This window comes from Heteronotia binoei, chromosome 21, assembly GCF_032191835.1.
Source record: "Heteronotia binoei isolate CCM8104 ecotype False Entrance Well chromosome 21, APGP_CSIRO_Hbin_v1, whole genome shotgun sequence".
In the NCBI taxonomy this organism is placed as follows: domain Eukaryota; kingdom Metazoa; phylum Chordata; class Lepidosauria; order Squamata; family Gekkonidae; genus Heteronotia; species Heteronotia binoei.
In genome coordinates, this window is record NC_083243.1 from 47243183 (window position 1) to 47267730 (window position 24548).

Genomic DNA, 24548 nt, shown 5'->3' on the forward strand with positions numbered 1-24548 from the left:
AATTATATGCATATCTACTTCAGATGAAGACACAAGTTGTAAAAGATTGTGTGGTTCAATGGGTGAGAAATTTTGGTCATAATATTACATTAGAAGAATGGGAGAGACTGTGGAAGTTCAATGTTAAATTAACTAGGTCAGTAATTTTTAAAGAAAATTTGTACAAGATATTTTATAGATGGTACTTGACCCCACAGAAATTGTGTAAGATTTATACTAATATGTCTAACAAATATTGGAAATGCACTAAACAGGTTGGTTCTTTTTATCATATGTGGTTGACATGTGAGACGGTGAAGGGTTATTGGAAAATGGTACATGAAATACTACAGAAGATTATGAAGACAAGATCCAGTTCAAACCAGAACTATTTTTATTGAATATATTTCCTGAGGACTATTCCAAAGAAATGAAATATTTGTTGGCACATTTCAACACAGCAGCCAGGATTCTCTTGGCACAGAGATGGAAATCTCAGGAAATTCCCACGAAAATGGACTTGGTGGGAAAAATTCTGGAAACAGCAGAGCTGGACTTTCTATCCCAGCTGTTGGCTGGGAGATCTAAGGAAGAAGCAAGAAAATACTGGATGAAATTTTATGCCTGGTTAGACACTCCAGACTCTTAAGATTCTCTGGTGTGAACTTATTTCTCTCTTTTTCCCTGTATTTTATATTACAAAATTGCCTTTACTGGAATTGTCAAAACTAATAGATAACTTAACTAGAAGATTTATAATATAAAATTTTATAATGTTGATAATGTTTAGTTTAGAGATAATAATATGAGACAATCTTTGGTAAAGAAAGTATTGTAGATGTAAGCTTGTATTTTCTGAAAGTATCGTTATGCAGAATAAGATTAAAATGTATTGTGCTCTCTATTCCCCCCTATCCTCTACCCTTTCTTTTTCTGAAACTAATAACACTTTTTAAAATGGTAAACACAGCAGTTCCTCCACTTTTTTGAACTATCCAAAGACATTACAATAGTGTAAAGTGTTCTATGATCTGTTATCTGACAGTTGAGCTACTTTGAGGGGGCCTTAGAATTCTTTGTTGTGTTGTTCAGTATAGCTCTAAGACTTTCTGTGGGTTGCTTTTCAAATAAAACTCTGCAAAGCTGCATTTTTGGGAAAGGCTGTTTTTTTTGCTGATGTTCCCCCGAAATACTTATTTGTTGAACTGTTATGTATTTAACCATTCTTATATCATAGATTCATGTAATTAAATATATAAAGAGGCCCTTTACTATATATATATATATATATAGTAAAGGGCCTCTTTATATATTTAATTACATATATATATATATATATATATATATATATATATATATATATATATATATATATATATATATATATATATATATATATAATCAGTTATAAATAAAAGCCCAACCGTGGTGGCAGTTCTGAGGATTTTCATTTGTTGGATGTAGCCTGCACAGGATTGGCTCACACTGTCTCTGCTGTGCCATTGGCTGATTCTGCTCTCCCTCACCCACCACCGGCCCCATCAGGCAAGAACCCCAGCAGAAAGCCACTGACCAAGGGAGACAGTTCTCTGCTGACAGAGAGCTTACTGATCAGTACTGCTTCTCCTCAGGGCCTGTTGTAGGAAGTGTGTGTGGGGGGTGAATGCCTTCACTTGGGTGGGTGGGATGACATCAAGGCTGGGGGGCACTCACCTAGAGGCCTTTAGTTATATCTTTCCAGGTTGGTCGGAAATTCCTAAGGTATCACTGCAGGCCTCTGAGGGAGGCCTTTCCTCTTGGGGAACCACTGTTGTCAGTTTCCGGGTGAGGGCTATAGGAGCTGACTGGGTGATTTCAAATCAGCCTAATCTGCCTTACGGGATTGTTGTTGTTCAGATCAAAGGGGGGAGAAGAGAGGAGAATGCTGTAAGCTGATGTAATGGCTGACAACTCCTCCCTATTAAACAGTCTGTCAGAGATATACTGTTGGTCTGAAAGGTCTCACTACAGGCCTCTGAGGCAGAACTCATGGGGCCGCTCCTAGCTACGACTGCCAGTTTCAGGTTGGTGAGAAATTTCTGGAGAGTCTGTGGTGGTGTTTGAGGAGGGCATAGGAGTGCGCGCTTCAGAGTGGGGTCTGCTGGACCCAGGTCCTTGCTGTGGAACCTGATTGAGTGATTTTGGACCAGTCATAGACTTCCAGCCAAACTCACCTCACAGGGTTGTGAGAGGAGAATGATGCAAGCTGCTTTGGTTCCTTCCCCCCACACACTATGGAGAAAGACGGCCTATGAGGGGTTGGTGCTTTTTGGCGTGCGGGGTGCTGGAGGGACGGGAGAATGGTGCTCATCAAAGAGTTCCGGGTAGTGCTGCCTTGCTCTGTGGAGGAGTATCAGGTGGGGCAGTTGTTCTCTGTGGCTGAGGCCAGCAAGAACAACACCGGTGGAGGTGAAGGAATCGAGGTCCTCTGGGCATTCGATGAAATTGCTGAGCAGACAGGTTAAAACGGATAAAAGGAAGTACTTCTTCACCCAAAGGGTGATTAACATGTGGAATTCACTGCCACAGGAGGTGGTGGCGTCCACAAGCATAGCCACCTTCAAGAAGGGGTTAGATAAAAATATGGAGCAGAGGTCCATCAGTGGCTATTAGCCACAGTGTGTGTGTGTGTGTATATATATATATATATATATATATATATATATATATATATATATATATATATATTTGGCCGCTGTGTGACACAGAATGTTGGACTGGATGGGCCATTGGCCTGATCTAACATGGCTTCTCTTATGTTCTTATGTAGAGGCTGCAGGGAGCAGGAAAGAGATGGAAAGCTGAAGTCAGAGGGGCAGATAAAGGGAAGGAGATAGGGTTGCCAACTCCAGGTTAGAAAATTCATGGATATTGGAGGGGTGGGCTATACCCCTGCCCATCTCCTAACAGTGGCCAGAGGGGACCTGGCAGCCCTAGTGTGAAAGCTGGACTACAAAGTAAAGGAAGGAAGAAAGTTGGTTCCTTTGAAATGTAGTGTTGGAGGAGAGTTTTAAGGATACTGCAGATTGCTGTGGGCATAGAAAAAAGACAAATAAGTGGATTCTAGATCATAAGATGACTGGGGAAGGCAATGGCAAATCACCCCGTAAAGAAGTCTGCCATGACAAAGTTGTGATGCAATGTCACCCCAGAGTCGGAAACAACTGGTGCTTGCACAGGGGACTACCTTTTACATTTAGATCATAAGATACCTGAATTCTTCCTAGAAGCTAAAATGACTCAGCTGAGACTTTGGTCATATTATGATAAGACAAGAATCACTGGAAAAGACAATAATGCTAGGAGGAAAAGTTGAAAAGAGGAAGACCCTTCAGTTTGCAAAACCTGAACAAGGCTGTCAACAGTAGGATGTTTTGCAGGTTGTTAATTTGTAAGGTCACAATAAGTTGGAAGGAATTTAACAGCACTTAACCTGCACATGCAAGATTTAGTCACCATCCCCAATTTTCATATATATGACCCCACTTTCTTCTGTTGGTATGTCATAGGTAAGAGGGAAAAGTTACGCTTTTTATTACCCGTTTGTGGGGCAGTACTGGCAGGAGTCTTAAGGCTTGATCGAGAAATGACTTGAAAAGAAGAGGTTTCCTAATCATAGAATATTGTGCATGAGTAAGTAGGAGGGGCAAGAATGAGATAGTGAGGGATAAGTTGGTGCTGATCTGGGATTTTTTTTCTATGTTCTTTTTAAGTTTTGCATTAAGGCAAGTTGGAAGTGTGATCTTGGAGACTGCCTTAATGTCAGCCATACCTTTAGAAAGTAAAACTTCAAAATCTAGCATTTTTGCTACCTCCACATTTACCCAGTAATCTGTGCTCACAGTTAAGAGTTTCTTTCATTTCCAGCAGTGTTTGGAAAACTAGGGACATGCAGAGATGAAGGATGCTTGTTCGAACTCTAAGTTTTCATTGTTTCCACCAATTACTACACAATGCCATATAATGTTAACATGTTAGTGAGTACTTTCAGTGTAGTAATTAAATCTAATCTGTAGTTGCCAGAGTAAAAGAACAAAGACATTTTGTGGCATGCATTTTGTTTGTTTCTACTTGTTGATCTGCGGCAATTAATTATTCTTAATTAAGTCTGTGGAGATCCTATGAATGTGTGCCAGAAGAGCAACTTGTATTTTGTGAGCTGTGCTTTTACATTTTAAAATTAGTATTAATGATGAATGTACATAGTCAGAACTGTTCTTGTCTTCAGAATTGCAGTGGCATTTATAACCTCTTCATGCCATCTTTTATGAAGTCTTTTCTACTGGAATGTGTATGTTAGTCTGCTAGAGCAAAAATGAAGTCTTGTGACAATTTCAGTTCCTCTCATGAGCTCTTTGGAGGACAGGTGGAATAAAAAACAAATAAATGAAACTCTGATTCCTTTGATAGGGCTGCAGAATGAAATACATTTCTCAATGCCAAATGCAAGAATTTTAAGACTGGTACCCAGTTTTCATGGGATTGGTAATTACTTGCCCGTTTCAACTCTCATTCTGCCTGCTAAATGTGAGACAGCAGCACTGTTCATCAAATTACAACAATATATTGCCAAAAAATCTACACTTCCTCAATGGAATTTGTCATGATCCTAGGCCTAGTGAGGCCAACAGGCTCAGGGAAGCCTGTATTAAAGTAGCTACAGGGCCTACTTTTCCCAGGATCCCTTCTGTCCCTCTGATTGGGTGGGCAGAAGTTTTGGAGGGAAAATTTGCCCAGTGAAGATCAGAGGGATGGGAGCTGGGAGGAAAGAATAAAAGGCCCAACTGGAGAGAGAAGGTTGTTCTCTCCAGAGCGGCTGTGTTTGGGAGAGTTCTCTCTAAAAAGGTTGGGCTGGAGAGAGGCTGCAACTGAGGAGAGATCCTAACAGGTGGCAGCCTGTAGAAGGCTCTCCCTAGTCCTCTGCTTGTGACAGAGTTAGAGAAACCAACAGTATTTTTTTTTTAAATTACCTTTGTCAACCGGTTTTTGGGGCAATGCCCCTTCTTCCAGATACCAATTACAGGCAGAGACATGTTGTTCAGAGAAAAGCAGCTTTATTTTCACCTTTGCAAAAGTGGAGAGAGAGACAAAGGGCAGAGTCATCTCTCTGTCTGTTTTGGCCAAGCCATCGCCTTTTATAGGGTCCCCGAAGCGTCATCCCTCTCTTGCTCTGTGGCAACCTGCCATTGGACGCAGAGCGCACATTCTGGTTTCCACGACCGATTAGGCTGAGGCTATGACCATATAAGGTAAAGGTCACAAATATCTCCGCCCAGCAACACTTCCTCTTGTCAGAACTTGCAACTTTATCTATATGCTTAGCTAGAATGGTACTCAGTTAGCACAACCGACTCCATATTTGTGAACTTTAACCACTCACAAACATCTGCAGGTGCCCTTTGATGTTTCCAGTTCTGACACCTCTTACCTATGCAGTGCGCATGACTCAACTGACTACACAGCTCTAAAACTAATTTAAAAGTTACTTATGATGGCTAGAAAGGTAAAGAGCAAAACAGAAAGGGAAGTCTTAACTCTAGGGTTGCTAAGAAACTTGCGATAGGAAATGGCCTAACCACCAACCGCATCAGGAAGCTAGCAATTCGAAAATAATTCAGCTGTCAGACAGGTGTTGAGGAGAGTGTGAGGGCTTCTAGATTTTCTTTTCTATTGAATAAATGAATGTTATTATTTTCCTATCACCTTTAAAAACTTGTTTACTAGTTGGTGGCAGTTGTTCCTCATAAAAAAGATTACCCCCCTCCCATTTCCAGTAAACACATGTGACTTTCTGTAATTTTTGTCTACATTGGTAATGGTGACTGTAGCATGTTAAATATAAATCTTTATGATTCTGCTTTGAGGCAATCAGATTTAACTGAATGGTTGTGAACTGATACAGTTTAATAAGCTCAACATAATATTTGCTTCGTTATGGTTAAAGAAGAGACCGGTAGTTCTAGGGCAGGGGTGGGGAACCTTTTTTCTGCCAAGGGCCATTTGGATATTTATAACATTATTAGCAGACCAATCAAAATTATAAACTTAAAAAACAGTGCTCCGCCGAGGGAGAACGATTCAGGCCGGCAAAATTAATCTGTTGTCATGTGGGAAGAGCCTAATTTGGCGCGCACACACACACACCTGGCCTGCAACTCTAGGCAAATGCCTAGGTCCAGGGCTTTCCTTGTAGAAAAAGCCCAGCAGGAACTCATTAACATATTAGACTACATCCCCTAATATTAGCATATTAGGTCACACACTCATTAGCATATTAGGCCACACCATCTGGGATAATCAAGTGCAAATTGAACTGATGGTAGCTGGCTTCCACCACCCACCCCTCTCACCTCCCTCCCACCCTTCGTGCGGAAATTGCAGCTGCTCCCAGCAGACCTTTAAAGGCACCCACGTATCCCAGCAGCACTCCTTCACAATGCCAACCACTCAGTCGAGAGAGAGGGGGGGGGGGAAGAATGGGAAATAAACAGGGGGAAGAAAGGAAAATAAAGAAATGGGGGAAAGAAATAGAAAGGGAAGTAAAGAAATGAGGGGAAAACTTACCTGAACTGTGATAGTAACTTTTCCAGGCCCTGCTGTGATCCTGGCTGGTCAGCTGGGCCCCAGGGAGGCTGCCACGTGACTTGGCTTGGCCCAGACCAAGTGATCTCAAGGGCCGTAAACGGCCCTTGGGCCAGACGTTCCCTACCCCTGTGTTAAGCTATTAAAAAACATAAAGGAGTCTCCAGGAAAATAATAACTTTCCAGCCAATATGGTTTGAAAATAGTAAATAAATGAAGGAGAAAATAAAATTGAAATAACTGATTCCGAAAGTGATGGCTGAGACTGTTAATTAAATATGAACATTTGATTTATATATGAAATATGAGATAGATAGCAGCCTGAATAGTCCAGGCTATAGCTTGAGTTCGGAAGCTTAGCAGGGTTGACTACAGTTGGTACTTAGATGGGAGACTACCACGGAAAACCAGGGTTCCCATGCAGAGGATGGCAGTGGTAAACCACCTCTGCTCATCTCTTACCGTGAAAACCGCTTGATGAGTTGACATGAGTGGGTTGTGACTTGATGGCCTGTTGTTGTTGCTACATGGTAGGTAGGCTCATCTGTTCATAATGTTACAAAAAAACCCACTTAAACATTTTTTGTTAAAATGTTGTGTCCCTTTTTACCAATATCTTCAAATAAGAGGTTTTTTAAAATATACAACAGAAGAGGTAAAATGTTTATCCGAACTTAGCAACTTTGAATAAGATTGTAATGGTGAATAAAATAAAGTATTCATGATTCTGTCATTTCCGATTGGAAAATAAACGCTTATAATGATAAATTAGGATAAAGCTATCCAGTGTGAAATCATAACATTTGAAAATTGTTTATATAGCAATCCAAATTTTCAGTCTAAATATTAGAGAAAGTTAAAAGATGGCAAATCAGTGTTATAGAATACTATGGAATAGTCATAAAAGTAGGTTGTGGGAAGGCTGATTATGTGCTATACACCTAAGAGTGATTTCTTCCCTTTGTATTTGATTCTGGAAAATGAGAATTAGAACTATGAATGGAACAATAAAATATGACTAAGCCTTGATCTATGAATATACCCATTACATTGCATTAAAAATTGTGTACAAAGGCAAATGCAAAAAATGATGCTAAATAGCTTAGTTTAGTTGAATGTATGCAAAGTATTGGAAGAGGGAAAATGAATCATATAAGAAAAGTGGCCTGTTCAGAGGTCCAAGTAATGATGTTTAAATTATTTAGCATGTCTCTTGGAAGTATATGTATTTATAAGAGGAAATTGGGAAATATAGCTGCTGACTATTCAGTAGATGAGCAAGAAATACTGGATTAATATTGCAATAGCAGCGCAATAGTATGTTTTTGTCAGTCTGTATGGATCTTCTTCTTTTCCATAGGGACACATATTGTAGACTTATAACAATTGTGTTTTTAAAAAGTAGCACCTGTGTAGTTCATTTCAGCTTTAATATCAGTACGTTCCTGACTTTTAATATTTGTAAGCTACACCAGAATTTTCATACTGCATGGCCATAAGGAACAATCTGTTTTGGAATGACTATGGACCATTTAAACATCCTTGGGCAAATATGTTGGAAATCTTAGTTCTTTAATGAACTTCATAGTTCTGCGAACTGAGGTTTCTGCACATATTCTTCAACAGGGCTTTTTTTGGAGCATGAACACAGTTCTGACTGGCTTGGTGCTAGAGGATGTGGCCAGTGTTCCCTCTAAGCTGAGTTAGTGTGAGCTAGCTCACAGATTTTTAGGCTCCAGCTCACACATTTTTGTATTAGCTTACAAAAAATGGCCATAGAGCACACTAACCTATGCAGTGGCTCACAACTAATTCCAGTAGCCCACAAAGTAGAATTTTTGCTCACAAGACTCTGCAGCTTAGAGGGAACATTGGATGTGCCTAATATGTGAATGAGTTCCTGCTGGGCTTTTCTACAAAAAAGCCCTGTTTTCTATATTCTATACTCTCAGTGAGTATAGCTATGCATCCACAGTATTCCAATGTGTTTCTCTTTTAGAAATGTGTATCAGTATAATTATTTGTTTTGACATACTCAAAATAGGGATATTGGCTGTATATATTACATATGCTTTACCCATTTTTACTATATTTTATTGTATTCCTTTTTCCTATGGCAAACTAGAATGATGTTTACGTGTTAAAAAGTAAATTAGGTGGACAAGAACATCACTATCCAATGTATTTCCCTTTTAACTGTATTGACACACTCAAACAGGGACTTTGGTTCCTTATCCCATTACATATATTGAACCCATCTCCCATTGTCATTGACAGACAATCTCACATTTTGACATACTACTGTTTTGTTGCTTTCACATGCTCATGCTACTCAGATCAAAGGTTTGCTCAATTTGTTAATTTTACTATTCATTGTACCATTTTACATTATAAACCACTGCCTACTAGATAATTTTACTTCACTGTCATTGGTACTTAATCTGTACCATGTTGCATTCTGGGCCACTGCCTACCAGCTATGTATGGCATTGCTCACTGTGCTGGATTCCTTGTCTGATGAAGTGTGCTTCAGAGTACACGAAAGCTTACATTCTAAATAAAAAATTGGTTGGTCTTGACTCCTGCTTTGTTCTTCAAGGTAAGAGAACCAGCCTAAGACTGGAGAATAATTGCCTGGGATCCTTGATTAAAGCACAATAGTGTAGCTCCCACATTAGCCATTTTCAGACATTGTAATCCATTTGTACCAGGAGGTCAGCAACTGTCAGTCCTTCCAATCCACATGGTGACCATATCTGAAAGGGGCAATGCTTTGGTTCACAGACCACCAAATACTCTACTTAAGTTGTTATGGCAATCTGATTTTGACACTGTTCTATGAAGAGGCAAGACTTTTCCTGTGGTCAGAAAACTTTTAAAAAAACTTTTAAAAAAAGATTTCTTAGTGTTCTTGGAAGTGACTCTTCCCAGATGACCACACTTTGCGTCCTTCTATAGTTACAACATTTGCAATGTGAAAACATCCCATGTTGTTTGCTTGCTTTGATGTATTAAATGATGAAGTAAATACGTGTTCCTCCTTTATGAAATGCAAGCATATGTAAACTCCAGCTGTATGTGAAACTGTTTGACTAGTTGGTTATAAAAGAGGTGTGGAAGTCTGACTGTTACGTTGCCATTGAGTACTTGGTTCTACTGTGCCCAACCCCCTTTCCCCACATTTTGGGAATTAGAGGTTTTTACTTGCATTTCCTTATTCATTGTAAGGAGTGCTGAGCACTGGGGGAAGCAGATTAGAAATATTTAAAAAAATAACGACATCTTATCTCACCTTTGTTGGCTACAGTCCATTTAGTCTAGGATCTAGGGTTGCCAGGTCTGACACAGGAAGTATCTGGGGACTTTGGGGGTGGAGCCAAGAACAAAGATGTGACAAGCACAATTTAACTCCAAAGAGAGTTCTGACCATCGCATTGAAAGTGACCACTCTCCTTTTAAATGCCTTCCCTTTTTTGGAATAATGGAGGAGGGGGGCACCTTCTTTTGGGGCTCAGAGAATTGGACCCCCAGTCCTATCTTTCTGAAACTTGGGGGGGTGGGGTTGAGCAGAGGCATCAGATGCTATGCTAAAAATTTGGTGCCTCTACCTCAAAAACAGCCCCTCCCTAGAGTCTCAGATATCCATGGATCGATTCTCCATTATACCCTATGGGGACCAGTGTCCATAAGGTACAATGGAGTGACTAGCAAACATTTAACCCCCCCTCCCAATTAATCCTGAAGCAGGAGGGAGGGCCTCCAAGCCAGGGGGATCCCCTGCCCCCATTGGGGGTTGGCAACCCTACTAGGATCCCAAGGGCCATACTGGGAATTTCTTTGCATGTCATGGGGCTTCTGATGGTACTTCCCTTCTTTATGGCATCCATTTAGGCTGTAAATGAAACTCATAAGCTTGGGAACCAATTTCTACACCTTGTAAGGAAGTGTTATATTCAAGTCCAGTTGTACCTTAGAGACTAATGAGATTTTTGGGCTATAAGTGTTCAGGAGCCAAAACTCCCTTTGTCAGATACCAAGAGCTTTGACTCTTGAAAGCTTATACCCCCCAAATCTTTCTAGTTTCTTAGGAGCTACTTGACTCAAATCTAACTGTTCTACTGATAATCAACATGGCTGTCCCCTGAAACTCTCTTGTAAGGAGCTGCGATTTGAAGAAAATAGGAGATTCCTGATGAACTTGGAAGCATTTATGTGTGCTTGAAGAAGTTTTCTGAATCCTGCCAGTGTGTGGTGTAAAATGCCATGGAAGACACAACTCTTGCCGCAGGTTAAGCCAGGAATCTCTGTCCAACTGTTGAGTACATGCACATGAAAAGCAGAACTTGCCTCTGATGCGTAGACTATGGCCACATGTGTGGGTCTGTGGGCATACATCCTTAAATGTGTTTAAAATATATTCTCTTCCCATTACGTTTTCACACTTGGGGCCATTTTGGGATTTCCTGTTTCTTAGTTCTTTGAATGAAATCCCTATTGATTGCGCACTATGGACTGCAGTTTTAGTTTATCCAAACCCTGTTGCTTTGTTACAGCTGCTTAGGCTTTTAACTGCCCTTGACTCTAGCATACAGGTTTTTAAGTACTTGTAATGATTGGTTGTTGTTGTTTTTCTTTTGAGAACGTTGCTTGCCAGCCCTTCATCTAACGTTGTTTGAAAAGTAATTTGGCTTCAAATAAATCCGAAATTAACTTTCAGTAATCGTAGATTAATCATCCATGCCTTGATACCTTTTAACTCTCTTTTTCCAAAAGAGAAAGTAGGAAGAGGGCTTTCTCAGCAATGCAATTTGCATTCTCCTTGTAGAGAATATTCCACTTGAAGTAAGTGATACTTATAGAGCAGCATCAGTTGTTTCAAGATTTATATATATCACATAAGCCTCTTCTCTTAAGTGATCCATTTGGATCTGATTTTTAATTACCACTAAGCATTCTGGTAAGATAAGAGTTTGGGGTGACAGCATTCTCCCTGAGAATCAGTGGATTAGTTCAGTTAAAAGTAAGCTGTCCATGTGATTTCTTTGTGATTGTTGAATCATGGCTTGCCTAAGTAGATCACAGTTTGGGTGCCTTTGCTGTGTCCCCCCCCCCATTTGCTCTCTTTCCATCTTACCTCACCAACTCAGATTCCTTCCATCAACTCCCGTTCCCCCCCATTTCTCTTCTCTGTGGAATAAGCATAAATAGGGTTCTTCTGTAAACCATTTTGTTGCTATCATACCGGTCACTAAGAAAGTCCAGGTTCCATTGATGTTGCTTTGCCTGCCATGCATGGAAAGCACTTGAATGGGATAAAAAGTGGGTTAGAAGGATGAGCCAGTTAACAGGTAGACTTGGACCTGAGTGTAAGGAGAAGCAACCTGCTGACAAGACTGCAAAAGGCAATTTTTTTGTTTTTTTATAGTGTTCCTGCCAGGTGTCTCCATAGTTGGTACAGACAAAAAGAAGAGGGACCCACCTGTGTAAAAGTGCATCACCAAATACAAAGGGAAATGTCGTCTGTTATATCCAAAAAATGATATCATTTATTGTAAACATCTAAAAAGTATTAGAAGTTTCCACAACGTTCAAAAAGAGTCCATGGTGAAGACTCATCAACACATTCCAGAGAGTCCACAACAAAGACTCATTCACTGAAAGCACATGCAGGAATGTTCTTAAAGATACCGCAGGGGTGGCCAACAGTAGCTCTCCAGATGTTTTTTTGCCTACAACTCCCATCAGCCCCAGCCATTGGCCATGTTAGCTGGGGCTGATGGGAGTTGTAGGCAAAAAACATCTGGAAAGCTACTGTTGGCCGCCCCTGCCATACAACATTAGGTTTCCTCACATAAAAAACATTCCTAACACCAAGTTTGCAAAAATAGCCTTATAGGATTCAAATCATTAGTAAGGAAATCTGAAAGTCCAATAATATTCACCAAAAGCCCGTCCCTGATGACCAGTGTCCTGTGTTTTGCTGCCTCTATCAAGGCTGCTGGTTTTAAATGGAACCATTAATTCCTATTGCTTTCACCCTAGGCATAAGCATGAGCTTGATAAAGATAACAAAACATCGTGTACGAACAGAACAGGTTTGGGACAGGCATAGAACATCAGTGGGAAACAAAGTAGGATTAAGTTAGGGTGCTATGTTCATAATGTTAAAATGTCATTAAAACTGTCTAAACTGATGTTAACAAAGCAACTTCAGATCCTGGCTTCAATTCCTAATTTCACAGATGTTATCTAGACTAGCTAAGAGCCATTTGTTTCATCCACATAAGTGTCTCCACCTGTTTTACAGTAGCAGGATCCATTGTATCAAAGGTAGTAGAAACATCCAGTATGGTCACCTCTGGTGGAATGCCTTTATCAATTTGGAAACAGAATCCTCTGCTAAAATAGTCCGCAACCCTTAGCTCATCCTAACACCAGTGTGAGAAGAGTCAAGGGCAGGTACATCACTGAGGTATGCCTCTTTGTCCTTGAATAAGTGTGAATTCACTTTTGAAAATGAGAACAAAAATCTTCATGGAGGGATATCTGAAGGGGGGTGGGAATCATCCCACATCTATGTTAAATTATAGAAGACTAGAGCCCACCCACTTGCTCCACCATAGCTTGCTGCACTAGCAGTGTTGTTCTATAAGGGCTCTGTACCTGCATGCTAAGTGGGCTAATCACAAAACTCATGTTGGGCATATTTTTCTCCAGTACATCTATGTACTTAAATACAGTTGCCTCCTCTTATTCCACTGTGTATAATGCTTAAGAAGACCTTGGAGGGGCTGTGGCTCACTGGCAGAGCATCTGCTTGGCATGCAGAAGGTTCCAGGTTCAGTTCCCAGCATCTCCAGTTAAAATAATAATAAGTTTTTATTTATACCCTGCCCTCCCCGCCAAGGATTAGGTAGAGGCAATATGAATGTCTTCAGCCTGAGAAAGAGCCGCTGCTGGTCTGAATAGACAGTACTGAATTTGATGGACTGATTCAGGATCAGGCAGCTCCATGCATTCAAGACCTGTTACTTTGCAAACTAAAGGATTTTTGTTTAAAGGAGGGGAGGTACTCTCTACTTTGCTGCCTCTAGTTTCCTGGCTTCCTGAATCCTGACCCAGGTTATCTCCAGAAAGATCCACCTCCTTGCTACTTAAATTTTTTTATTAGGGTATTTTCTATGCCACTTCTTCAGAGTCCTGCATGAAGTAGCTTGCAATTACGTCACACAATGTTCTTGGCACTGTAAGTTGCATTATCATCCTGAAGCTGGTAGCCAATGTTGGGGCTCCTAGCTTCGTTTTCTGATGAGTTATTCCTGCCACAAAGAATGAACCCTTAACTTCCAATCGCGAAAAACAATGAGGGGGGGAGGGAGAGGGTTTTCTCCAGATAACATGGGCTGGGATGTCTCGATTCCCTCCAAGTCTTGTCATCCTAAAACAAATGGCCAATTTTTGGGCTCTTAGCTTTTTTTCCTGTGACGTATACCATAGATGGGCACATCCTTTTATTAGTCCAGATTTCAGATTACTTGAGCCCAATTAAATATAGTTATACAGAACTTTTACTCTGGAGTTAAAAGCAGGGGAGTGGAAGTTGGCTTTTCAGACACTGGATTAATTTTCTTTATTCTGAAGAAGGTGCAGTGAAGGAATGATTTGTTAATGGTATCTTAGTCTTCCAAAGGGTGAATAGAATAGATAAAACTATAGATAGTGGTGTGCTTCCCATGGATGCTTTGTGCTTGCTCCAGCTACTTAGATAATGGTTTCTTGCTCTTCAGAGGTTGACTAGAATAGATAAATCTGTGCAATTGTAAGCAAAATTGCACCCTTCTAAGTCTATTGAAGTCAGCGAGTGTAGAAGGTTATAACTGTCTAGGATTGCAGCGATAGTTGCTTAATGTACGCGCATATTATGTTGCTTAATGTACATGCATACTATGAACGCATGTAATTGGATTGCCCACACTATTAATTTAGGGGATATGGTTATTGAGTATATATGTGACACTATGGCATTTGGGATCTGGAAGAACCTGAGATCAATTTTTGTTGTGTGCATTACCTGGCCCAAAAGCAAAATATGGACTCTTTGTTGTGAACCTTTGAGTAATTACAAATTGTGTATGCAAAGTTGAATGAATCCTTAGGCAGAATGTATTTATGAAAAAAAGTCTTAAATGAAGGCGATGACATTTATTAGGTGTAACCAAAATCGGAACAATTTATCAGTTTTGATGAAAGTGGTATCATACTAGAATACTGCATGTGAACATATTCTGGGTCAGACTTTTGCATTCTTTGATCAGTATTGCCTTGTCAGTAATGTACTATTGTAAAGGAAATGAAAAAATAGCTATGTACATATGTGTACATGCACACACACACGATTAGAAAGAGTTAAGTGCTTGCACAACATGTTTAAATGATGCTGACCACTAGAGGGTAGTGTCTGCAAGTATTTAAAGTGAGAGGAGGGGGGGTTGCTCTTTCTCTAAAGCAAGGGAGAAAAAAAACAGCACAGAATTCTTCTGATCATATTAGAGCAGTCCCTGATTCATTCTGTCATAGTTTTATTGCTTGAGATGAGAAACTATAACAGTTTGACTCTCTGTGTAACTTTAAATGATGTGAGAGAATCCTGGCAGTGGTATATGGGAATATGAGTGTGGTTTCACAAAAAGCTGTCTTATAACTATTTGGCTGCAGTTCAGTCTCCTTGTGGGTGGCTAGCAGCGCATCATGTTCTTATAATAAAGATGCATCCAGCGGTTCCAGTGAGATCCAGATGAACATTGTAGGGTGGATGGAGATACACTGCTAATTCTCCAACAATTGCATGTGTGTAAATTTCTGCAAATGGATCTCCTTAAGTGAATTGGGGTAATAGTGTGATGACCAGGGCTGTATTCTGTTCTATGAGAAACTTGATTTCCATGTCCCAGAAAGTTGAACTCTAATGGGTTTATTTTATGCATCTCTTAGCTTCTTTTCAACTAAAAAGGTTCTCAAAGCAATTCACCAAATGGAAGAAAGAGCATATTCACATGAATTAATACTTAAAGGGCTTTAACAACTTTAGGAGGAACATTTGGACTAAAACAGTCAAGTACAGCATGGCCTCCTTGTTCTTCTGTATGTGTTTTTGGAACCATATTTACACTCCAAATGTGTTAGTTCTTCTCTCCGTAAAATGCTGGTCATTTTATTGCTGCCTCCATGGACCTCTTTCTTTGAGACTGGTAATTATAGCTCTCCCTGAAATCATTTTTCCCCTTTCCACTGTTTTTCCTTAGCTGGCTCTGTGTGTGTGCTTATTTTGTGTAACTTTTTATTTTATTCTTTTCTTTTAAAAACCTTTCTGATTGAATCTCTGCCTGTTTTATTTCTTAAGGGGGAAAATCCCCATAAACATTGGTGGTGAATCCCATTGCCACCTCTTGCTCTGTCTCCTAAAGCTAATTTCCCCAATTAATTAGGCAACTGCCTATTTGGGTAATGCCACCACTCCATTTGCACGAGCAGAAGGGTGCTCTTGCCGATCCCCTCTTCTCACTAAATTTCTTGCCTTGCATCCCTGTGGATGCCCTGACTCTCAGGAATAGATTTTTGTATGTGCATGCTAGTATGTGCATACACAACTGGGGCTGCAGAGAGGAGGAGTGGTGGCAAAGCTCTGTTTTGTGAGCAGAGGTGTTTGTGACACTCTGAGATTAAGTTGTCTATCTGTCTAGTTTGTTTTGATCCTGCTGATTACTGCGGGAGGGAGTGTTGTTGAAGAAGAAGAGGAGATTTTTATACCCTTTTTTTCTCTACCTTAAGGAGTCTCAAAGTGGCTCACAATCACATTTCCTCCCCCTCTCCACAACAGGCACCTTGAGGTAGGTGAAGCTGAGAGAGTTCTGAGAGAACTGTTACCAGCCCAAGGTCACCAAGCAGGCTTTGTGTGGAGGAGCAGTGGGGAATCAAACCTGGTTCTCTTGATCAGAGTTTGCTGCCCTTAACTGCTACAGTACTCAATTCCATGCTAGAACTCCTTACTGGCTTCACTGTAGCCTACATATTCTAAAGGTCAGCCATAGCTCTTGTAGGAGTTGTCCTTGAAAGGGCAGCTGCTGTAAGAGCTCTCTGAGCCCCCCCCCCACTTCACAGGGTATCTGTTGTGTGTGTGTGTGTGTGGGGGGAAGGTAAAGGAGATTGTGACTGCTCTGAGATTCAGAGTATGGGGCTGGATATAAATTCATTGCCGTCATTGTCATCATCATCATCTGCATATTCTTAGGAGGTTAACCTGTTTCTTAATAAGAAAGTTGAGATTCTTTGCACCAGTTACCATACCACACTTGGACTGTGCAACAGCAGAATCTTTTAATTGCACCTTGCCTTGATGGCCGCCGATTTCACTAATTCCTGCTCATTATTTATTTTGAACGCTTGTACCCTGTCTCTCTAGAAAACATTCTTGAGGTGGCTCTCAAAGTTTCTATAAAACCATGAGACAATAAAATGTCATTGGATAAAAATGAGCATTTTTTAAAAAAGCAGACATACAATGAAGTTCCTCAGCAGGTAAAACTAGAAAATGTGAAACTTTCAAATGTGGCATCTAATTATCAATGTAAAATATTTTAAATATTTTTGCCAGAGTTAATTAAATTGTAGGAAGTAAAATATCAGAAAGGGAAGCAGTTCTTCTAAAAAGCCTAGGAATATAAAAGCCTCTTCACTCAGTACACCAAAGACACCGAGGCTGTGATCACACACACTAAATAATGCGCTTTCAATGCACTTTCCAGCTGCGTTTTGGAAAGTGCATTGGAAGTGGATTGAAAGTGCATTATGTAGTGTGTATGATCGCAGCCCCAGAGACTTTGACAGTTTTAGAGAGTGACGGCAGAAAAGGCACTGTCCCTAATACCTCCTCAAGTCACAGAGCAGGCCTTTGAGCAGGGCCAGGTTGGTATGTGTGAAGACACTGTCCTGTCAAGTACTCTTCTTCCTGACTGTGAAGACCTTTAGGAAATCACCAGTGCTTTGAATTATCCTTAGAAATTGTTGCAGATTTTTAGAGGTAGGTGAATCTTGTCACTCCTGCTTGCTGGCAGTTTTGCTGCTGGGTTTTGAACCACTAGAATCTTCTCAACAGTCTTCAAAAGCAGCCCTGCAGAGCACATTGTGTAGTTCAACCTGAAGTCAATCAGATAACTGCTTTTAGCCTTCAGCTGCTAAAATGTAACCCATTCTATCACTGAATAGGCATAGATAAATTACAATATAATAAATCGTCAATGATCAGGATAAGTCTGGTTTTCCAGGAAGCATTTTTTAAATAGGAATCAATCAATTCCATTTCCGTTGAAGTCTTTGCAAATACAGAATTCTGTTTCGGACTTCATTTTTATGTTAAATTTCCCCCCTGCAAGAACCTGGAGTGATCTCTTCTCACTCACCTACTATGGTCTATTGATAATAACATTTAATCAGAATTCAGTTCTCCGGATTATCCTTTTTCTTCTTGTTTTGGAAGGTGTCTGACCGTGTAGAGAGAAGGCTTCAGGCAATAGAACGAGAAATCCATGCAGAAAGGCAGCTGGTAGAAAGACGCCAGGATCAGCTGGGACACATGTCGGTGCATCTGCAGGAGGTATGCAAAAGAGAACTCTTCTTATGCTCCTGGAACTGAAGACCGGGGCCTTGTTAGCTGTTTTACGTGAACTAATTGTGTATACAGTGACTGCCTTACTTGCAAATGCAATTTTCTCAGGTTATCAAGTGAAGTGTCAAGAAAGTTATACATAAAAGGGGATCTCATTCCTGAGGTGGGAAATCTTCAGTGACATCCCAAAAGATCATTTTTGTGTGTGTGTGTATTTGTTTTTTAGGGGGGGAGACAACTGCCTTTGAAAATATTTTTGTTACACCAAAGCTTGAAACTACTAAAGGAGGAGTTGACTACCACTTTGTGAATACTGGTTTCTCAAAGCCTAACTATGATGAAATAAGTAGCCAGTTTCTTTCTCTGTATAATCAGCTGTGCTTGAAGCCAGAGGCATCTGGCAATGTACAAGAGTTATGCTGTGGAGGCAAACTGTGCTATTGTTCACTTTTGAAAAGAAAATTAAGGCCCTTTTCACCCTCTCTTTAAAGAGTGCACAAAATGCATAAAAAGAGACAGCGAATTTGCTCCACCCTAATACTTGGGAAACCAGGGAGACCAAATACTTGCCTTCATAATTCAAGATTTGATTTAACTGCTTGGGCTATTATTTGGATTGCTGTCTCTCCCTTTACTGTGGTCCCTCACCGAGTATATGAAAAGTTTAATTTCATATTTTGTTGCTTTTAATACATGTGGTGACCTATGTGACTTTTTTAAAAAAGTGATTGCAGATTATACAGATTATATGGTGCGGCATAAACTGGTAAGGATTAATTTAGACTGACAGTTTTTGAAATAATGGCTCTCACAGAGGTCTCTTTCTTAAAAAGATAACGCACACTTGAGTATGGGTGAAGGTAATGCTTAGCTCTTTAAATTAATGTGCTCTTGGGTCAAAGATTCGTATTCTCTCCTACTGTCTCTAAATTGCATGGTAGGCTGGTAAAAGCATGTAATCTATTGGAGTTTAGAGGAGACTAAGGGTATTTAAATTCTGCTTAATAAATTCTCAAATTGTTGGACAATTGGGGGGGGGATGCTTTCTATTTTCCCAATTCAGGAACTCAACGCACAGTTTGGTATTACTTAACAACCTACATATGAATACATCTTGAAGGAGTAATGATTCACTATTGACTTTTTGAGACTCAATTTTCAAGTTGACTCAAAGCTGATTACATACGTTTCATACATTTAACGTGACTCTGCCTTTAATATTGCCTGCACTAGAGTTTTTCTCTTTTTAAAATTGAATCAACTAGGTTCCCAACCAGGCTAAAGATGAAAACTGTGTGTGCATGCACATTTCTTGAAGACATTCACATAGCAGGGGTGGCCAACGGTAGCTCTCCAGATGTTTTTTGCCTACAACTCACATCAGCCCCAGCCAGCATGGCCAATGGCTGGGGATGATGGGAGTTGTAGGCATAAAACATCTATAGAGCTACCGTTGGCCTGTTGATGCGCCTGTGCTTAGTGAGGGTGGTCTTTAGTGACGCAAAGAATGCAGGCTTGCACACAGCAGTGATAAACCCACTATATACAATTTATTTACATCTCTACTCTCCAAACCGACAGAATGCTCCGCTGCAACTCCACCATGCATATCCCACACCTGGTAAAGTGCCTTTGTACCTTTATACACACCATCCACCCAAGTAACCAATCAGCTTGCTGCTGAGTCATGCTGACATTGTCCAGGCTGATGCAATCTGGCAACCAGTCACCTTCTGTCACTTAGATGATCTACCTGGCAGTTCTGTTACTTTCACTTTTCCCAGCATGTGCATAGAAACTGCTTGGCTTTGATTATAATGACACCCCTCCTCAGTTTATAAAGCACATAGCTGCAGCATATCTTAATATTACATATTACACATGTTCTATAGTAACATTGATTCACAGTTTACATTCACATTTGCTTTCATATTTTTACATTGCTTTCAGATATACAATCCTCACCATCCAGTATACTGCCTCTGAGACTCTGTGCTGGCGCACACATTTAGTTCTGTTCTTTAATTACTGTTCCAAGTACATTCTTATCAGTTAGATAGTTTACTTAGGTAGCCTCCCCCAGCTCATCCCTTCTTCTCCTCTGGCCGCTCTGCCAGAGCACATACCGTATCATCTGTATTACAGAGGCACATTATTTTTATAGCTTTGAGCTTACACATTGGTTTGACATTCTGAGTTTATTTCTTTAATTAATACATTTGTAGCAGCCAGCATTGTCTTTGGAGTTACATTCAATGCATTAACACTACCAGTCTGCTGGCACATACAGCCCGTTTTCCAGAAACCTTATTGAAGCCTCTACCTTTTCAGAACTCTTAGCTTGTGACTCTTCCTCCTCTGTGGAAGAGGTACCATAATCTATATCCAGTACACTCTGGTAACACTGAGCTCCCCATTAGACAGATAATTTATGTCACTGTCATATCCATACTGTTTAGGTGGTTTCCCTTGTTTTCTCTAGCAGACACTCTGACCTCAGGCGTTTTTCAACTTACAACTTCAGAACTTTCCTGCTTTATACTCTCTGAACTGCCAGCACTTTCCTCTCTCTGTTTCAGTGAGGGAGCTTCTCTGTTTACATCACCGTGCCCCTCCTCACTATGTAGAGATAGCTGTAATTCAACACTCTTAGGCATTTCGTTGGCATGGATTCTAGTCCAGCTATCATCCTCACAGAACAAAGCTGCTCCACTAAACCTCACCATATCATTCGAGTCCATAAACTGATATGCTTTCATGCCATTCTGATAGCCTACAAATAATAGCTTTCTGGCTCTGGCTCCCCCTTTGCTCCTCTTGTCCAGAGGAATATTCACCCATGCCTTAGACCCAAAGATCCTAAGGTAGTCAAGGTTTGGCTTTTTCCCATACAGTACCCTATATGGTATATCATCCAGAGCCTGAGTCCATAATCTATTAGAGATAAAACAAGCTGTTTTTAATGCTTCTCCCCAATATGCCAATTTCAGTGCACTGTCTGCCAGTAAAGCATGGCATATGGTTTGGAGGACGCCGCCTCTGCGCTCCGCCATGCCGTTTTTGGCTGGAGAGGAGACGTTGGCAACTTTGTGATTAATGCCTTCCTCCTTTAAATAGGTCTCAAAGCTCTTACTCAAAAATTCACCTCCCATATCACTTTGGAGAGCTGCTATTTTGCAGTTTAATTGCCTTTGTACCCTTTTGCCCAGTATTGCACTCTTAGGCAGTATTGCACTCTTAGGCAATACATACCACAAGTTAGGAAAGGCACAAACAGGTATAAGAAGAGGCCAGCATGGTTAACAAACAAAGTAATGGAAGCTGTAAAAGGTAAGAAGGACTCCTTTAAGCGGTGGAAAACCAGTCCAAGTGAGATTAATAAAAGGGAACACAGGCAGTGGCAAATCAAATGCAAGACTGTGATCAGGCAGGCAAAAAGGGACTATGAGGAGCATATTGCAAAAAACATAAAGACAAACAATAAAAATTTCTTCAAATATATTAGAAGTAGGAAACGAGCCAGGGAAGCAGTGGGGCCCTTGGATGACCATGGGGTAAAAGGATTACTGAAGGAGGATGGGGAAATGGCTGAGAAGCTGAATGCATTTTTTGCCTCCGTCTTCACCGTGGAAGATGAGAAGTGTTTGCCCGCCCCAGAACCACTAATATTGGAAGGGGTGTTGAAAGACCTGAGTCAGATTGAGGTGACAAAAGAGGAGGTCCTACAACTGATAGACAAATTAAAAACTAATAAGTCACCGGGTCCGGATGGCATACATCCGAGAGTTCTGAAAGAACTCAAAGTTGAACTTGTGGATCTTCTAACAAAAATCTGTAATCTTTCATTGAAATCTGCCTCCGTTCCTGAGGACTGGAAGGTAGCAAATGTCACCCCCATCTTTAAAAAGGGTTCCAGAGGAGATCCGGGAAATTACAGGCCAGTCAGTCTGACTTCAATACCGGGAAAGTTGGTAGAAACCATTATCAAGGACAGAATGAGTAGGCACATTGATGAACACGGGTTATTGAGGAAGACTCAGCATGGGTTCTGCAAGGGAAGATCTTGCCTCACTAACCTGTTACATTTCTTTGAGGGGGTGAACAAACATGTGGACAAAGGAGACCCGATAGATGTTGTTTACCTTGACTTCCAGAAAGCTTTTGATAAAGTTCCTCATCAAAGGCTCCTTAGAAAGCTTGAGAGTCACGGAGTAAAAGGACAGGTCCTCTTGTGGATCAAAAACTGGCTGAGTAATAGGAAGCAGAGAGTGAGTATAAATGGGCAGTCTTCGCAGTGGAGGACGGTAAGCAGTGGGGTGCCGCAGGGCTCGGTACTGGGTCCCATCCTCTTTAACTTGTTCATAAATGATTTAGAGTTGGGAGTGAGCAGTGAAGTGGCCAAATTTGCGGATGACACTAAATTGTTCAGGGTGGTGAAAACCAGAGAGGATTGTGAGGAACTCCAAAGGGATCTGTTGAGGCTGGGTGAGTGGGCGTCAACGTGGCAGATGCGGTTCAGTGTGGCCAAGTGCAAAGTAATGCACATTGGGGCCAAGAATCCCAGCTACAAATACAAGTTGATGGGGTGTGAACTGGCAGAGACAGACCAAGAGAGAGATCTTGGGGTCATGGTAGATAATTCACTGAAAATGTCAAGACAGTGTGCGTTTGCAATAAAAAAGGCCAACGCCATGCTGGGAATTATTAGGAAGGGAATTGAAAACAAATCAGCCAGTATCATAATGCCTCTGTATAAATCGATGGTGCGGTCTCATTTGGAGTACTGTGTGCAGTTCTGGTCGCCGCACCTCAAAAAGGATATTATAGCATTGGAGAAAGTTCAGAAAAGGGCAACTAAAATGATTAAAGGGCTGGAACACCTTCCCTATGAAGAAAGGTTGAAACGCTTAGGGCTCTTTAGCTTGGAGAAACGTCGACTGAGGGGTGACATGATAGAAGTTTACAAGATAATGCATGGGATGGAGAAAGTAGAGAAAGAAGTACTTTTCTCCCTTTCTCACAATACAAGAACTCGTGGGCATTCGATGAAATTGCTGAGCAGACAGGTTAAAACGGATAAAAGGAAGTACTTTTTCACCCAAAGGGTGATTAACATGTGGAATTCATTGCCACAGGAGGTAGTGGCGTCCACAAGCATAGCCACCTTCAAGAAGGGGTTAGATAAAAATATGGAGCAGAGGTCCATCAGTGGCTATTAGCCACAGTGTGTGTGTGTGTGTGTATATATATATATATATATATATATATATATATATATATATATATATATATATATATATATATATATGGCCGCTGTGTGACACAGAATGTTGGACTGGATGGGCCATTGGCCTGATCTAACATGGCTTCTCTTATGTTCTTATGTTCTTATTGGAAAGTTGGAAATACATCACATTTTTGCTTAATTGCATACACCCACACAAAGCGGCTGTAGTCGTCTACTATGATTAAACCATATCTATTCTTTCATACACTGGGTGCATACGGCCCCACTACATCTGCATGCACTAATTGGAGTGGTCTTACTGACACCCGGTCACTCTTTTTAGCTACTGGAAATGCTTTGGACTTTGCCTCTTTGCATATATTGCAATCTAGGAGCACATCACATTTATCAACCTTATTCGCTTGCAATATAGCCAGTGTTTTATTAATGGTATTGTAGCTTGCATGTCCCAGACGTCTGTGCAATCGATGAATGCAGCTACTGTGGGGTTGCTTATTCCACACTGCCTGTGCCTTTCCCACCGTCTGTTCTAACACATACACATTTTCCTTTAACACACCCTTTGCCAACAGTTTACCTTTTTTCAGTATCTTACAGCCCTTAACATCAAAAGATACTGTGAAACCAGCTGTTGCTAATATTGAGACGCTTAGCAGGCTCGTCTCCAAAGCTGCCACGCAAAGTACATTATCAAAGGTATAGCTGCCTCTGGTCTTCAGCCAGGAGCTTTCCCGTTATGTATGGCAAAGTCAGTTTATCTGAATCCTGGCCCTCAAACGCCATTAAAAGCATGTCAAATCTCTCATGAAGAGAGCTGAGAATTAGATAGACTTCGTCCTCATCAGGCACAGCTTTCCCCCGCTGCTCTAACTCCTGGAAACACACAGACATACTGTCGAGGTGGTCCCTCATTGACTCCCCGGCCAGCATCCGTTTCCTGTACAGCTTCTGAGTTAGAGATATCAGTGAGCCTGCTGATTTCTGGACATACACGGCCTTGAGGGCTTCCCAAGCCTCCTTCATTTTCTGGTGCCCTCG

The 24548-nt window shown here is 40.9% G+C and overlaps 1 protein-coding gene across 5 annotated transcripts in view; it reads left to right on the plus strand.

Annotated features, from left to right (window-relative positions):
- The window catches only part of CEP128 (centrosomal protein 128), a 323574-nt gene that overhangs the window by 27008 nt on the left and 272018 nt on the right, over positions 1-24548 (plus strand). For all 5 annotated transcript variants that reach the window (XM_060261805.1, XM_060261808.1, XM_060261806.1 and 2 more), the window contains exon 8: positions 18134-18250. In XM_060261805.1, the coding sequence (XP_060117788.1) occupies positions 18134-18250 (117 nt within the window). The remainder of the gene's footprint in view (positions 1-18133; positions 18251-24548) is intronic.